General features: G+C 51.5%; 1 protein-coding gene across 2 annotated transcripts in view; it reads left to right on the forward strand.

Moving 5' to 3' along the window:
• Positions 1-12,769: 12,769 nt before the first annotated feature.
• The window catches only part of VPS9D1 (VPS9 domain containing 1), a 62,635-nt gene continuing 58,776 nt past the window's right edge, over positions 12,770-16,628 (forward strand). For both annotated transcript variants that reach the window (XM_063945946.1, XM_063945947.1), the window contains exon 1: positions 12,770-13,064. In XM_063945946.1, coding sequence (XP_063802016.1) covers positions 12,966-13,064 — 99 coding nt within the window. In that variant the 5' untranslated portion in view covers positions 12,770-12,965. The remainder of the gene's footprint in view (positions 13,065-16,628) is intronic.

The raw sequence follows: 16,628 nt of genomic DNA on the forward strand, positions 1-16,628 counted from the left end.
AATATTATCTTTGTACACATTTCTCTGACGTCCTAGTGGATGCTGGGGACTCCGAAAGGACCATGGGGGATAGCGGCTCCGCAGGAGACTGGGCACAAAAGTAAAAGCTTTAGGACTAGCTGGTGTGCACTGGCTCCTCCCCCTATGACCCTCCTCCAAGCCTCAGTTAGATTTTTGTGCCCGAACGAGAAGGGTGCACACTAGGGGCTCTCCTGAGCTTCTTAGTGAAAGTTTTAGATTAGGTTTTTTATTTTCAGTGAGACCTGCTGGCAACAGGCTCACTGCAACGAGGGACTAAGGGGAGAAGAAGCGAACTCACCTGCGTGCAGAGTGGATTGGGCTTCTTGGCCACTGGACATTAGCTCCAGAGGGACGATCACAGGCCCAGCCATGGATGGGTCCCAGAGCCGCGCCGCCGTCCCCCTTACAGAGCCAGAAGAGGTCCGGAAAATCGGCGGCAGAAGACGTCCTGTCTTCAATAAGGTAGCGCACAGCACCGCAGCTGTGCGCCATTGCTCTCAGCACACTTCACACTCCGTCACTGAGGGTGCAGGGCGCTGGGGGGGGGGCGCCCTGAGACGCAATAAAAATACCTTAGATGGCAAAAAATACATCACATATAGCTCCTGGGCTATATGGATGCATTTAACCCCTGCCAGAATACATAGAAAAACGGGAGATAAGGCCGCCGATAAGGGGGCGGAGCCTATCTCCTCAGCACACTGGCGCCATTTTCCCTCACAGCTCCGTTGGAGGGAAGCTCCCTGGCTCTCCCCTGCAGTCACTACACTACAGAAAGGGTTAAAAAAGAGAGGGGGGGCACTAATTATGCGCAGTATTAAAGATACAGCAGCTATAAGGGGAAAAACACTTATATAAGGTTATCCCTGTATATATATAGCGCTCTGGTGTGTGCTGGCAAACTCTCCCTCTGTCTCCCCAAAGGGCTAGTGGGGTCCTGTCCTCTATCAGAGCATTCCCTGTGTGTGTGCTGTATGTCGGTACATTTGTGTCGACATGTATGAGGAGAAAAATGATGTGGAGACGGAGCAGATTGCCTGTAATAGTGATGTCACCCCCTAGGGGGTCGACACCTGAGTGGATGAACTGTTGGAAGGAATTACGTGACAGTGTCAGCTCTGTATAAAAGACAGTGGTTGACATGAGACAGCCGGCTACTCAGCTTGTGCCTGTCCAGACGTCTCATAGGCCGTCAGGGGCTCTAAAGCGCCCGTTACCTCAGATGGCAGATATAGACGCCGACACGGATACTGACTCCAGTGTCGACGGTGAAGAGACAAATGTGACTTCCAGTAGGGCCACACGTTACATGATTGAGGCAATAAAAATGATTTACACATTTCTGATAATACGAGTACCACCAAAAAGGGGTATTATGTTCGGTGAGGAAAAACTACCTGTAGTTTTCCTGAATCTGAGAAATTAAATGAGGTGTGATGATGCGTGGGTTTCCCCCGATAACAACTGATAATTTCTAAAATGTTATTGGCATTATATCCTTTCCCGCCAGAGGTTAGGGTGCGTTGGGAAACACCCCCTAGGGTGGATAAAGCGCTCACACGCTTGTAAGGGCTCTACCCTCTCCTGAGATGGCCGCCCTTAAGGATCCTGCTGATAGAAAGCAGGAGGGTATCCTAAAATGTATTTACACACATACTGGTGTTATACTGCGACCAGCAATCGCCTCAGCCTGGATGTGCAGTGCTGGGTTGGCGTGGTCGGATTCCCTGACTGAAAATATTGATACCCTAGATAGGGACAGTATATTTTTGCCTATAGAGCATTTAAAAGATGCATTTCTATATATGCGTGATGCACAGCGGAATATTTGCCGACTGGCATCAAGTCTCAGTGCGTTGTCCATTTCTACCAGTAGAGGGTAATGGACACGACAGTGGTCAGGTTATGCGGATTTCAAACGGCATTTGGAAGTATTGCCTTATTAAGGGGAGGAGTTATTTGGGGTCGGTCTTTCAGACCTGGTGGCCACGGCAACAGCTGGGAAATCCACGTTTGTACCCCAGGTCGCCTCTCAACATGAGAAGACGCCGTATTATCAGGCGCAGTCTTTTCGTGGACAAGCGGGCAAAAGGTTCCTCATTTCTGCCCCGTGACAGAGGGAAAGGAAAAAGGCTGCAGAAATCAGCCAGTTCCCAGGAACAGAAACCCTCTCCCGCCTCTGCCAAGCCCTCAGTATGACGCTGGGGCTTTACAAGCAGAATCAGGCACGGTGGGGGGCCCGTCTCAATGAATTTCAGCGCGCAGTGGGCTCACTCGCAAGTAGACCCCTGGATCCTTCAGGTGATATCTCAGGGGTACAAATTGGAATTCGAGACGTCTCCCCCTCGCCGTTTCCTAAAGTCGGCTTTACCGATGTCTCCTTCTGACAGGGAGACAGTTTTGGAAGCCATTCACAAGCTGTATTCCCAGCAGGTGATAATCAAGGTACCCCTCCTGCAACAGGGAACGGGGTATTATTCCACACTGTTGTGGTACCGAAGCCGGACGGCTCGGTGAGACCGATTCTAAATCTAAAATCTTTGAACACTTACATACAGAGGTTCAAATTCAAGATTGAGTCACTCAGAGCAGTGATTGCGAACCTGGAAGAAGGGGACTACATGATGTCTCGGGACATCAAGGATGCTTACCTTCATGTCCAAATTTACCCTTCTCACCAAGGGTACCTCAGGTTTATGGTACAGAACTGTCACTATCAGTTCAGACGCTGCCGTATGGATGGTCCACGGCACCCCGGGTCTTTACCAAGGTAATGGCCGAAATGATGATATTCCTTCGAAGGAAGGGAATTTTAGTTATCCCTTACTTGGACGATTCCCTGATAAGGGTAAGATCCAGGGAACAGTTGGAGGTCGGTGTAGCACTATCTCAGGTAGTGTTGCGGCAGCACGATTGGATTCTCAATATTCCAAAATCGCAGCTGGTTCCGACGACTCGTCTTCTGTTCCTAGGGATGATCCTGGACACAGTCCAGAAAAAGGTGTTTCTCCCGGAGGAGAAAGCCAGGGAGTTATCCGAGCTAGTCAGGAACCTCCTAAAACCGAGCCAAGTCTCAGTGCATCAATGCACAAGGGTTCTGGGTAAAATGGTGGCTTCCTACGAAGCAATCCCATTCGGCAAATTCCACGCAAGAACTTTCCAGTGGGACCTGCTGGACAAATGGTCCGGGTCGCATCTTCAGATGCATCAGCGGATAACCCTGTCACCAAGAACAAGGGTGTCCCTCCTGTGGTGGTTGCAGAGTGCTCATCTTCTAGAGGGCCGCAGATTCGGCATTCAGGACTGGGTCCTGGTGACCACGGATGCCAGCCTGCGAGGCTGGGGAGCAGTCACACAGGGAAGGAATTTCCAGGGCTTATGGTCAAGCCTGGAGACATCACTTCACATAAATATCCTGAAGCTAAGGGCCATTTACAATGCTCTAAGCTTAGCAAGACCTCTGCTTCAAGGTCAGCCGGTGTTGATCCAGTCGGACAACATCACGGCAGTCACCCACGTAAACAGACAGGGTGGCACAAGAAGCAGGAGGGCAATGGCAGAAGCTGCAAGGATTCTTCGCTGGGCGGAAAATCATGTGATAGCACTGTCAGCAATTCCGGGAGTGGACAACTGGGAAGCAGACTTCCTCAGCAGACACGACCTCCACCCGGGAGAGTGGGGACTTCACCCAGAAGTCTTCCACATGATTATAAACCGTTGGGAAAAACTCGACAGGTATTGCGCCAGGTCAAGGGACCCTCAGGCAATAGCTGTAGACGCTCTGGTAACACCGTGGGTGTACCAGTCAGTGTATGTGTTCCCTCATCTGCCTCTCATACCCAAGGTACTGAGATTGATAAGATGGAGAGGAGTAAGCACTATATTCGTGGCTCCGGATTGGCCAAGAAGGACTTGGTAACCGGAACTTCAAAAGATGCTCACGGAGGATCCGTGGCCTCTACCTCTAAGAAGGGACCTGCTTCAGCAAGGACCCTGTCTGTTCCAAGACTTACCGCGACTGCGTTTGACGGCATGGCGGTTGAACGCCGGATCCTGAAGGAAAAAAGGCATTCCGGATGAGGTCATCCCTATCCTGATCAAAGCCAGTAAGGATGTAACCGCAAAACATTATCACCGCATTTGGCGAAAATATGTTGCGTGGTGCGAGGCCAGTAAGGCCCCGATGGAGGAAATTCAACTGGGTCGATTCCTACATTTCCTGCAAACAGGAGTGTCTATGGGCCTGAAATTGGGGTCCATTAAGGTTCAAATTTCGGCCCTGTCAATTTTTTTCCAAAAAGAACTAGCTTCAGTCCCTGAAGTTCAGACGTTGTAAAAGGGGTACTGCATATACAGCCTCCTTTTGTGCCTCCAGTGGCACCTTGGGATCTCAATGTAGTTTTTGGGTTCCAAAAAGTCACATTGGTTTGAACCACTTAAATCTGTGGAGTTAAAATATCTCACATGGAAAGTGGTCATGCTGTTGGCCCTGGCCTGGGCCAGGCGCGTGTCAGAATTGGCGGCTTTATCCTGTAAAAGCCCTTATCTGATTTTCCATTCGGACAGGGCGGAATTGAGGACTCGTCCTCAGTTTCTCCCTAAGGTGGTTTCAGCGTTTCACCTGAACCAACCTATTGTGGTGCCTGCGGCTACTAGGGACTTGGAGGACTCCAAGTTGCTAGACGTTGTCAGGGCCCTGAAAATATATGTTTCCAGGACGGCTGGAGTCAGAAAATCTGACTCGCTGTTTATCCTGTATGCACCCAACAAGCTGGGTGCTCCTGCTTCTAAGCAGACTATTGCTCGTTGGATTTGTAGTACAATTCAGCTTGCACATTCTGTGGCAGGCCTGCCACAGCCAAAATCTGTAAAAGCCCATTCCACACGGAAAGTGGGCTCATCTTGGGCGGCTGCCCGAGGGGTCTCGGCTTTACAACTTTGCCGAGTAGCTACTTTGTCAGGGGCAAACACGTTTGCTAAATTCTACAAATTTGATACCCTGGCTGAGGAGGACCTGGAGTTCTCTCATTCGGTGCTGCAGAGTCATCCGCACTCTCCCGCCCGTTTGGGAGCTTTGGTATAATCCCCATGGTCCTTTCGGAGTCCCCAGCATCCACTAGGACGTCAGAGAAAATAAGAATTTACTTACCGATAATTCTATTTCTCATAGTCCGTAGTGGATGCTGGGCGCCCATCCCAAGTGCGGATTGTCTGCAATACTTGTACATAGTTACAAAAATCGGGTTATTATTGTTGTGAGCCATCTTTTCAGAGGCTCCTCTGTTATCATGCTGTTAACTGGGTTCAGATCACAGGTTGTACGGTGTGATTGGTGTGGCTGGTATGAGTCTTACCCGGGATTCAAAATCCTTCCTTATTGTGTACGCTCGTCCGGGCACAGTATCCTAACTGAGGCTTGGAGGAGGGTCATAGGGGGAGGAGCCAGTGCACACCAGCTAGTCCTAAAGCTTTTACTTTTGTGCCCAGTCTCCTGCGGAGCCGCTATCCCCCATGGTCCTTTCGGAGTCCCCAGCATCCACTACGGACTATGAGAAATAGAATTATCGGTAAGTAAATTCTTATTTTTTTAGCTATCAGCCCGGCACCCACCGCCCAGGGGTGCTGGGGACAGCCTCGGGCTTCACCCCTGGCCCTTGGGTGCCTGTAGGGGGGGGGACCCCTTTATTTAAGGGGTTCCCACTCCCACAGGGAACCCCGGTCAGGGGTGACTAGTTGGGGTGTGTGATGCTGCAGGCGCAGGGACCTGTATAATAGTGTCTCCTGGCTGCGCCATCACCTCCCTGGCTAGTGGAGCACGGTGCTGGTTTAAAAAATACAGGGGACCCCTACTTTTGTCCCCATATTTTCAGAACCAGGACCGGCCCATGAGCCCCGTGCTGGTTGCTTAAATATGGGGGACCCCCCTACTCCATTTTCCCCCCTTATTTTTGCAACCAGGACCGGCTCAAAGAGCCCAGGGCTGGTTGTGCATTTGAGGGGGTCTTTTTTTTTTTTTTTTACTTTTAACTCTTTAACATTTTCACACAGAGGCATGCACAGATCTTACTGGTCTGTGCATGCTTCTGACTACGTAATAAAACATGACCCAAAAATTGTGAAAATCATGACCCAAAAAAAAGACACTTAAAAAAGCGCACCCTATTACACGTAGGCCGTGAATTGGCAAATTTGCGATTTTCGCCAGTATCCCCCCCACCTTTGTCACAGGAACACTCAGTACCCATCCATCCCCCACTTATAACTGCTATAGGGAGTTTTTTTGCGAACACTGCCAGCAACACAATATAACCCACATTACGGGGGTAATTCCAAGTTGATCGCAGCAGGAATTTTTTTAGCAATTGGGCAAAACCATGTGCACTGCAGGGGAGGCAGATATAACATTTGCAGAGACAGTTAGATTTGGGTGGGTTATTTTGTTTCTGTGCAGGGTAAATACTGGCTGCTTTATTTTTACACTGCAAATTAGATTGCAGATTGAACACACCACACCCAAATCTAACTCTCACTGCACATGTTAAATCTGCCTCCCCTGCAGTGCACATGGTTTTGCCCAACTGCTAAAAAAATTCCTGCTGCGATCAACTTGGAATTACCCCCTACATTTTTAAAAAACATGACACACATTTTTTTCCCCAGAAACCTTTATTAAAAAAAAAAGGAAATATGTAAAATACAATGCCAATTCTGGTCAGGATTCATACATTGTGCCATGAGAACGAGTGCCTTCTTACAGGGACTATGCCAACAGAACAGGAATCGGGCATATCCCAGTAAAGTAGAGGCAAACCCAGTGCGATTTTGCCTTGGGTGAAGAACAACAGCAAATTTCCTAACACTCTGGAAGGAACACAAGAAGTGCAGAGATCAGTAGTCCGGGACAGTGAGGTCACAAAACCGACGCTGCAGTACTAATGACCTCATAACGTTCACTTGGAGCAAGAGCGTAGGATAAGGTCACCAGCAGATTTTTCCAACAAAACTAAAAAAAAAACGGGTACAAAAAAAATAATCATAAATTAAAATAGCGTGGGTCGCCTAGCACAGAGGACTGTGTACTCAGCATGTCCGAGTACATGCCACTGGATGAGGTGCTAGATTTGAAGGGGGGGGGGGGCTGGGCTGGGCTGTGTGGCTCCCGCCGGAAAAAAAGACGTTTGCGTGGGAGGGTTTACCGGCGCATGCTCCATGGGGGTGGTGGTATGGGAAGATGGGAGGGGGCAAATTTGGGAGATGCCAACGGTCAGCTGGCACTATCTCACACGCCGGCACCAGTGTTTGGTGCCTGACGCATGAGGTAGCCTCATAGACTAACCGTTTCTGGATCATCTTTTGATCCTCCGTCATCAACCATATCTCCACTGCAATATAACTGCAGAATTGTTGATCCACATCCGGGGGCCTATGCAGAACCTCCTCGACTCATTGGAAGAACTGCTGGGAGCCAGAGGGGGGCTATAGGGGGCAGAAGTGGTCCTCCTCGCCGTGCCCCTCGGTCTTGCTGGACGCGTCTGTGGGGTTGCCATCGGCTGCACTACCGGCTCCTCCACTTCTGCCCCTTGGCCTGTGGTAGGCTCCAGCTCCGGGGTAAGTTCCTGCAATGTAAGAAAAACAAAAATTAGGTCTATGTAAAAATGTGTGTGTGTACTTACCAGATCCAGACTCTCCTGGACCTCCTCTTCTACAAGAACTGGAGACTCTGGATCCAGAGCGTCCCGTGACCTTACCCGCGGCTCTTGCTCTATAATGAACTTCAATTGGTCATAGTACCAAAGCATCAGCTTATAGACCTCATCAGTCCCGGCTCCGGATCGCTGCGATTCCTGCACCTTCTTGTGTTCCTTGACAAAGACTGTTTGGAAATTAGCTATTTTCTTCTTCACCCGAGGCACATCAGCATCAGAGTTTCTGCCTCTACTGTACTGGATGAGCTGCTGATATGCCCGATTTCTCTTTGTTCTGTTGGCATAGTCCGGACTTCTGACACGCCACAGGCACTCGTTCTCATGGTAGAGATTGATGAACCCTGACCAGAATTGGCGATGCTCGTCAGTTGTCATTTCTGGTTGAAAATAAAATAACACAACCTACAAAATACAAACGTCTAAAAATACTATTAATATTAAACAACATTATCACATTAAAATACTACACAGCACCCCAAAAATTCAGCCCTTAATGCGTCTCCCCCATCCCCCCAAATATTGGTGGACATCCCTGGTACAGTGTCCGCTCTCTATGCAGCCTCCCTTGTCCCAATGTGCCTCCCAGTGGTGCAAGTAGAAAAAATGTCTTAGTGGTACTGTGTGCGCGTGCCGAAGGTACTCAGCCCCCCACACACAAAAAAAAAAAAGTCTGTGGCGATATGCCACATGGGACAAAGCCAATTAAAATGGGGCTGTGATACACATATGGGGGGGGCAGATACACATATGACCCAAAAAGTGCCAGATACACATGCTCCCACACTGCCAGATACACAAATGCCCCCCAGTGTCAGATACACAAATGCCCTCCAGTGCTAGAAACACAAATGGCCCCCAGTGCCAGAAACACAAATGCCCCACGGTGCCAGAAACACAAATGCCCCCTAGTGTCAGATACACAAATGCCCCCCAGTCCCAAAAATACACATTCCCACCTGTGCACATGGTTTTGCCCATTAGCTAACAAATTTGCTGCTAAGATCAGATCTGAATGAGGCCCAAAGATGGAAGAACAGATATTGGATATCCCAGAGGGGTAAGTTCTATTAAATATTGAGAATATAATTATATATAAAGCAGTATTCTAACTACAATGATAATTAAGACATCTACATGGATATTCAATTTGAGTAAAAACCCCCGATGTTTCTTCGGGTGCTGCGGTCGGGCTATTTGAGTAGCTCGGCCGATAAAACGTACTGTTACACCCGTAAACACACAGGTTCAGTGAAACCTGTGTGTTTTCGGGTGAAATGGCCCCATTTTCAGGTGAAAACAGGGCTGTTATCAGGGATTTTGCTTCACCTGCCGGATGCAGGTGAAACAAAATCCCAGATAAACCACAGCACGCGCCGGCATATCGGGGCTAATTAGATAGCCCCCAGCGGCGACACTTATCACCCGACTTGCTGTCGGGGTAATTGAATATCAACCCTGTTATTGATAATTTGATACACATTTCTTTTTCACGAAACAAACAATATAGAACCATATGAAATAGCAATCAGCAGGTTAATAAAGGCAGCCATTATTATAAAAGAGCAGTTCCAACAACTGTTCATCCAGCAGTGATCAGCAACATATGTAGCCAGCAGAAAGATTTGAACAGTTTAGTGTTAGTTATATTGTAGCAGTCCTGGAAGCTTTTTTTGCAAACTGAAGTAGCAATTTGGTCAATCTGCATCATGCAATCATAAGGTTAAAATGTAGAAATCCCAGCGTTTTTTTCTCACACAGAGGCAGCTGTTCTGGCAATTCATTTTTTTAGGGAAGTATACAGGTATTTCATATCAGGCCAGACAGATATATATATATATATATATATATATATATATATATGAAAGTCCAAAGTGCGTCCAGCACTCCAGGGGTTAATGTAATAAATGCTCCGGTGCCCTGCTCAAATAAATAATGCACTAGATCCAAAGTAAGCTGGCACTCGTAGAGGCTTTACAAACACGCAGACACAGTTATGTAGTCCATAACTGTGTCTGCGTGTTTGTAAAGCCTCTACGAGTGCCAGCTTACTTTGGATCTAGTATATATATGTGTGTGTGTGTGTGTGTGTGTGTGTGTGTGTGTGTGTTTTTTTAGTCCCCACATGGGTAGGGTCTCACCACCTTGTTCTGTTTCTATGCTACAATTATCTTCTGGGTCCGCCAACATTAAAAGAGACGGTCTATTGGACAACGGGCTATCCGGCTGGTGTAAAATGGTGATGTTCAGTCTTAATCTTAATGCGTTTCCCCGTCTACTGTTAGCATCAGCGGCTTACCTCTATTTGTTTATCGGGATTGCAGAGACGGCCCTAACCAGTTTGATGCCCTAGGCAATATTTCAGCTGGTGCCCCCTAGAACCGGTGCTAGTTCCGCCTCTGACCCAGCACCCCTCTCCCAGCACAGCACCCATCAGCCCACCGCCACTGCTGAAACTCTCAGCAGCAGCAGTGGAGGGCGGTCTCTCACACTCAGTCAGTGCTGCTGCTGCTGCTCGGACGGCACGGCCCGCGGAAGTACAGGCATGGACCCAGCGCCGCTGGCGGTGGCTTCAATTCTCAAATGTGTTGGGAAGGTGTACAGGGGGGCGATCGCCCTTTCCGCCCCCGTTTAAATACGCCACTGACTAGCAACCGGCCAGCCGCAGTCAGTGTCACCGGCGGCAGCTGCCACCAGGAATATCCATGGCTGGCTGTGTGTGCAGCCTGGGCCCTCCATTCTGTCAGAGTGGCCGGGCCCGGGACACCTGTACACAGGGCACCCCCTTGATGGCGGCCCTGGTTGTGGAAGGCGTCATGGCTGCAGGGAGACAGTGTCTCCACAAAGGCCCATAGAGGGAGGAGCTGCTGCCGGTGGTGGTCATGCACAGCAGCCCTCCTCCTGCGGCCATCTTTGATGCTACCTGCTGCTTTTGCTGACTGCTTCTGGACCATCAGCTCCCACTGCTGCCAGCTCCCGGCTGAGCTGCCCGATCGGAGCTGAGACCTCAGATTGCAGTAGCCAGCCCAGGCATTTGCCTATCTTGCCTGTGCCTAGGGTCAGCTATGTCGGGGAGATGAATCAAACCTTGGTGAGAGATTTAGTGGCAAAGATACCTATATCAGCCAAACAGCTCCTGTCATTATACAGTCTGCATTCAATAAATGATTGGTTGCTATGGGCGACTTCTCCACAGCACTTTATATCTCTCCAATGTTTGATACTTCTCTCCCATAGGAGACAGAGAGGTCTATTCATGAAGCAGTGAAAAGTGGGGAGAAGTGAGCTAGTGGAGAAGTTACCCATGGCAACCAATCAGCATTGAAATAACATTTAGCATTTGCATACTATACAGTTGTATGGAGGGCTGATTGGTTGCCATGGGCAACTTCTCCACAGGCTCACTTCTCCGCTCTTTTCACTGCTTCATGAATAGACACCAGATTCATTTGTTACTGTATTCTCAGACGATGGGGTAAGTGGGTAATTTTCTCTGTTCCTCTAGCACCAGGTTCTTGTGCTATGTTTGCGTAAGTTATAGGATTTAGGGGTCTATTTACAAAGCCTTGGATGGTGATAAAGTGGAAGAAGATACAGTACCAGCCATCCAGCGCCTGTAATTTTTCAAACTCAGCCTGTAACATTGACGTTAGGAGCTGATTGGCTGGTACTTTATCTCCGCCCACTTTATCTCTCTCCAAGGCTTAAGGGCCCTACACATTTGGCGATCCGCCGCCGAGCTGCCCGACGGCGGATACAGCCGACGGGCGAACCGGCGGCGGGGGGGGGGGGGGGGGGGGCAGTGACGGGGGGAGTGGAGTTTCTTCACTCCCCCCGTCACCTGGCTCCATTGAAGTGCAGGCAAATATGGACGAGATCGTCCATATTGGCCTGCATGTACAGCCGACGGGGCACCAGCGATGAACGAGCGTGGGGCCGCGCATCGTTCATCACTGGTGCCTCCACACTCAAAGATATGAACGGCATCTTGTTCAATAATGAACGAGATCGTTCATATCTTTGAGGATTGTCGGCCAGTGCGTAGGACCTATTAGTAAATAGACCCCTTTGCGTCTAATCACTTCCCGTTAGCTTTTCACCCTGGTACGCCTTGCTTCGTGGCCAGCCCTGCACAAACCACATATGCAATACCCTTGTAAGGGGCATCGCTGTAGAAATATAGGCATCTATGTTATACGGGACCACAGTATGCTAACTGGTTCTCTGCCAGAGGTAGACGCCTGGACGCCTGCTCCTAGCTTATGGGCAACTGCTGGGATGTTAGAGTTTCCGCTCATTATAATACTACGGTACTATGGAGTCTGTCCCAGCATAGCGAAATACTGCAGCCAAACACTGGACACCGCTGTGCAATACATTCACCTACCTCCCAACATGGCCCTCTCCAGGAGGGACAGAATGCTCTGCTCCTGGACTTCCCTCTTAATTTATGATTGCCATCACCTGTGCTGAAACACCTTTCTTATCCATTAACCTGTTCAAAACAGGTGCTGGCAATCGCAAATTAAGAGAAAAGTCCAGAAGCAGAGCATTGTGTCCCTCCTGGAGAGGGTCATGTTGGGAGGTATGCATTCATGATCGACAGCTTTACATGCAAGCGGAGCCACAGTATCTGGTATTGGGCAATGCAGGCCTCTGCTTAAGCATACCTCCCAACACGACCCTCTCCAGGAGGGACAGAATGCTCTGCTCCTGGACTTCCCTCTTAATTTAAAATTTACATCACCTGTGGTGAAACACCTTTCTTACTTATTAACCTGTTCAACACAGGTGCCTGCAATCATACATTAAGAGGGAAGTCCAGAAGCAGAGCATTGTGTCCCTCCTGGAGAGGGTCATGTTGGGAGGTATGGCTTAAGGCCCAGAGAGGCCAGGGTTACCCTAACCAGTCCCAATGTTACCCAAGTGCCCCACTGGGCCCTAATCAGGCTGTAATTAGCAGCTTAGGAGGTGCCCTGTGCTCACACTGATCACTGACAACAACATATGAAATATAATGCATGATATGGAGCTTGTGAAGAAGCCGCAATTACACACACAGACCGGCAGGGGGCGCTGTGAGAGACTCCCAGTCTCTGTGGTCGCTTTCTGGTCCCATGAATGAGTCACTCCGTGCGGTGTCGCAGTGTTTACACTCCGGGTGTGTAGCATGGACCCGATACGAGGGTTCCGGGAGGCTGTGCGCAGAATGTGATTATACTGACAGTTCCCGGCCCAGTGATGGCTTTCCCGGCCGGTGACGGATCCCTGAGGCCGCTGCAGAGAGCCATGCAGCTGGCGAACAGAGCCATCCAGATGGACACTGGCAACCGGCACCGGGTGAGGATGGGGAGGGAGCGGGTCAGCCATTGTCAGGAGTTTCAGTGAGGGGTGTCAGGACGCAGCATATGTGAGGGGTGTCAGGACGCAGCATATGTGAGGGGTGTCAGGACGCATCATATGGGAGGGTGTCAGGGCGCAGCATATGCGAGGGGTGTCAGGGCGCAGCATATGGGAGGGGTGTCAGGGCGCAGCATATGTGAGGGGTGTCAGGGCGCAACATATGTGAGAGGTGTCAGGACGCAGCATATGGGAGGGGTGTCAGGGCAGCAGATGTGAGAGGTGTCAGGACGCAGCATATGGGAGAGGTGTCAGGACAGCATATGTGAGGGGTGTCAGGGCACAGCATATGTGAGAGGTGTCAGGACGCAGCAGATGTGAGGGGTGTCAGGACGCAGCAGATGTGAGGGGTGTCAGGACGCAGCAGATGTGAGGGGTGTCAGGGCAGCAGATGTGAGAGGTGTCAGGACGCAGCAGATGTGAGGGGTGTCAGGGCGCAGCATATGTGAGGGGTGTCAGGGCAGCAGATGTGAGAGGTGTCAGGGCGCAGCATATGTGAGGGGTGTCAGGGCAGCAGATGTGAGGGGTGTCAGGGCGCAGCATATGTGAGGGGTGTCAGGGCAGCAGATGTGAGAGGTGTCAGGACGCAGCAGATGTGAGGGGTGTCAGGGCGCAGCATATGTGAGGGGTGTCAGGGCAGCAGATGTGAGAGGTGTCAGGACGCAGCATATGGGAGAGGTGTCAGGACAGCATATGTGAGGGGTGTCAGAGCACAGCATATGTGAGGGGTGTCAGGGCACAGCATATGTGAGAGGTGTCAGGGCAGCAGATGTGAGAGGTGTCAGGACGCAGCATATGGGAGAGGTGTCAGGACAGCAGATGTGAGAGGTGTCAGGACGCAGCATATGGGAGAGGTGTCAGGACAGCATATGTGAGGGGTGTCAGGGCACAGCATATGTGAGAGGTGTCAGGACGCAGCATATGGGAGAGGTGTCAGGACAGCATATGTGAGGGGTGTCAGGGCACAGCATATGTGAGAGGTGTCAGGACGCAGCAGATGTGAGGGGTGTCAGGACGCAGCAGATGTGAGGGGTGTCAGGACGCAGCAGATGTGAGGGGTGTCAGGGCAGCAGATGTGAGAGGTGTCAGGACGCAGCAGATGTGAGGGGTGTCAGGCGCAGCATATGTGAGGGGTGTCAGGGCAGCAGATGTGAGAGGTGTCAGGGCGCAGCATATGTGAGGGGTGTCAGGGCAGCAGATGTGAGGGGTGTCAGGGCGCAGCATATGTGAGGGGTGTCAGGGCAGCAGATGTGAGAGGTGTCAGGACGCAGCAGATGTGAGGGGTGTCAGGGCGCAGCATATGTGAGGGGTGTCAGGGCAGCAGATGTGAGAGGTGTCAGGACGCAGCATATGGGAGAGGTGTCAGGACAGCATATGTGAGGGGTGTCAGAGCACAGCATATGTGAGGGGTGTCAGGGCACAGCATATGTGAGAGGTGTCAGGGCAGCAGATGTGAGAGGTGTCAGGACGCAGCATATGGGAGAGGTGTCAGGACAGCAGATGTGAGAGGTGTCAGGACGCAGCATATGGGAGAGGTGTCAGGACAGCATATGTGAGGGGTGTCAGGGCACAGCATATGTGAGAGGTGTCAGGACGCAGCATATGGGAGAGGTGTCAGGACAGCATATGTGAGGGGTGTCAGGGCACAGCATATGTGAGAGGTGTCAGGACGCAGCAGATGTGAGGGGTGTCAGGACGCAGCAGATGTGAGGGGTGTCAGGACGCAGCAGATGTGAGGGGTGTCAGGGCAGCAGATGTGAGAGGTGTCAGGACGCAGCAGATGTGAGGGGTGTCAGGGCGCAGCATATGTGAGGGGTGTCAGGGCAGCAGATGTGAGAGGTGTCAGGGCGCAGCATATGTGAGGGGTGTCAGGGCAGCAGATGTGAGGGGTGTCAGGGCGCAGCATATGTGAGGGGTGTCAGGGCAGCAGATGTGAGAGGTGTCAGGACGCAGCAGATGTGAGGGGTGTCAGGGCGCAGCATATGTGAGGGGTGTCAGGGCAGCAGATGTGAGAGGTGTCAGGACGCAGCATATGGGAGAGGTGTCAGGACAGCATATGTGAGGGGTGTCAGAGCACAGCATATGTGAGGGGTGTCAGGGCACAGCATATGTGAGAGGTGTCAGGGCAGCAGATGTGAGAGGTGTCAGGACGCAGCATATGGGAGAGGTGTCAGGACAGCATATGTGAGGAGTGTCAGGGCACAGCATATGTGAGGGGTGTCAGGACGCAGCAGATGTGAGGGGTGTCAGGTCGCAGCATATGTGAGGGGTGTCAGGGCAGCAGATGTGAGAGGTGTCAGGACGCAGCATATGGGAGAGGTGTCAGGACAGCATATGTGAGGGGTGTCAGAGCACAGCATATGTGAGGGGTGTCAGGGCACAGCATATGTGAGAGGTGTCAGGGCAGCAGATGTGAGAGGTGTCAGGACGCAGCATATGGGAGAGGTGTCAGGACAGCATATGTGAGGAGTGTCAGGGCACAGCATATGTGAGGGGTGTCAGGACGCAGCAGATGTGAGGGGTGTCAGGACGCAGCAGATGTGAGGGGTGTCAGGGCAGCAGATGTGAGAGGTGTCAGGACGCAGCAGATGTGAGGGGTGTCAGGGCGCAGCATATGTGAGGGGTGTCAGGGCAGCAGATGTGAGAGGTGTCAGGGCGCAGCATATGTGAGGGGTGTCAGGGCAGCAGATGTGAGGGGTGTCAGGGCGCAGCATATGTGAGGGGTGTCAGGGCAGCAGATGTGAGAGGTGTCAGGACGCAGCAGATGTGAGGGGTGTCAGGACGCAGCAGATGTGAGGGGTGTCAGGACGCAGCAGATGTGAGGGGTGTCAGGACGCAGCAGATGTGAGGGGTGTCAGGGCAGCAGATGTGAGAGGTGTCAGGACGCAGCAGATGTGAGGGGTGTCAGGGCGCAGCATATGTGAGGGGTGTCAGGGCAGCAGATGTGAGAGGTGTCAGGGCGCAGCATATGTGAGGGGTGTCAGGGCAGCATATGTGAGGGGTGTCAGGGCAGCAGATGTGAGAGGTGTCAGGACGCAGCAGATGTGAGGGGTGTCAGGGCGCAGCATATGTGAGGGGTGTCAGGGCAGCAGATGTGAGAGGTGTCAGGGCGCAGCATATGTGAGGGGTGTCAGGGCAGCAGATGTGAGAGGTGTCAGGACGCAGCAGATGTGAGGGGTGTCAGGGCAGCAGATGTGAGAGGTGTCAGGACGCAGCAGATGTGAGGGGTGTCAGGGCAGCAGATGTGAGGGGTGTCAGGGCACAGCATATGTGAGGGGTGTCAGGGCACAGCATATGTGAGGGGTGTCGGGACAGCAGATGTGAGGGGTGTCGGGGCAGCATATGTGAGGGGGTGTCAGGGCAGCAGATGTGAGGGGTGTCAGGGCACAGCATATGTGAGAGGTGTCAGGGCAGCAGATGTGAGGAGTGTCAGGGCACAGCATATGTGAGGGGTGTCAGGACGCAGCAGATGTGAGGGGTGTCAGGACGCAGCAGATGTGAGGG

This window comes from Pseudophryne corroboree, chromosome 11, assembly GCF_028390025.1.
Source record: "Pseudophryne corroboree isolate aPseCor3 chromosome 11, aPseCor3.hap2, whole genome shotgun sequence".
Classification (NCBI taxonomy): domain Eukaryota; kingdom Metazoa; phylum Chordata; class Amphibia; order Anura; family Myobatrachidae; genus Pseudophryne; species Pseudophryne corroboree.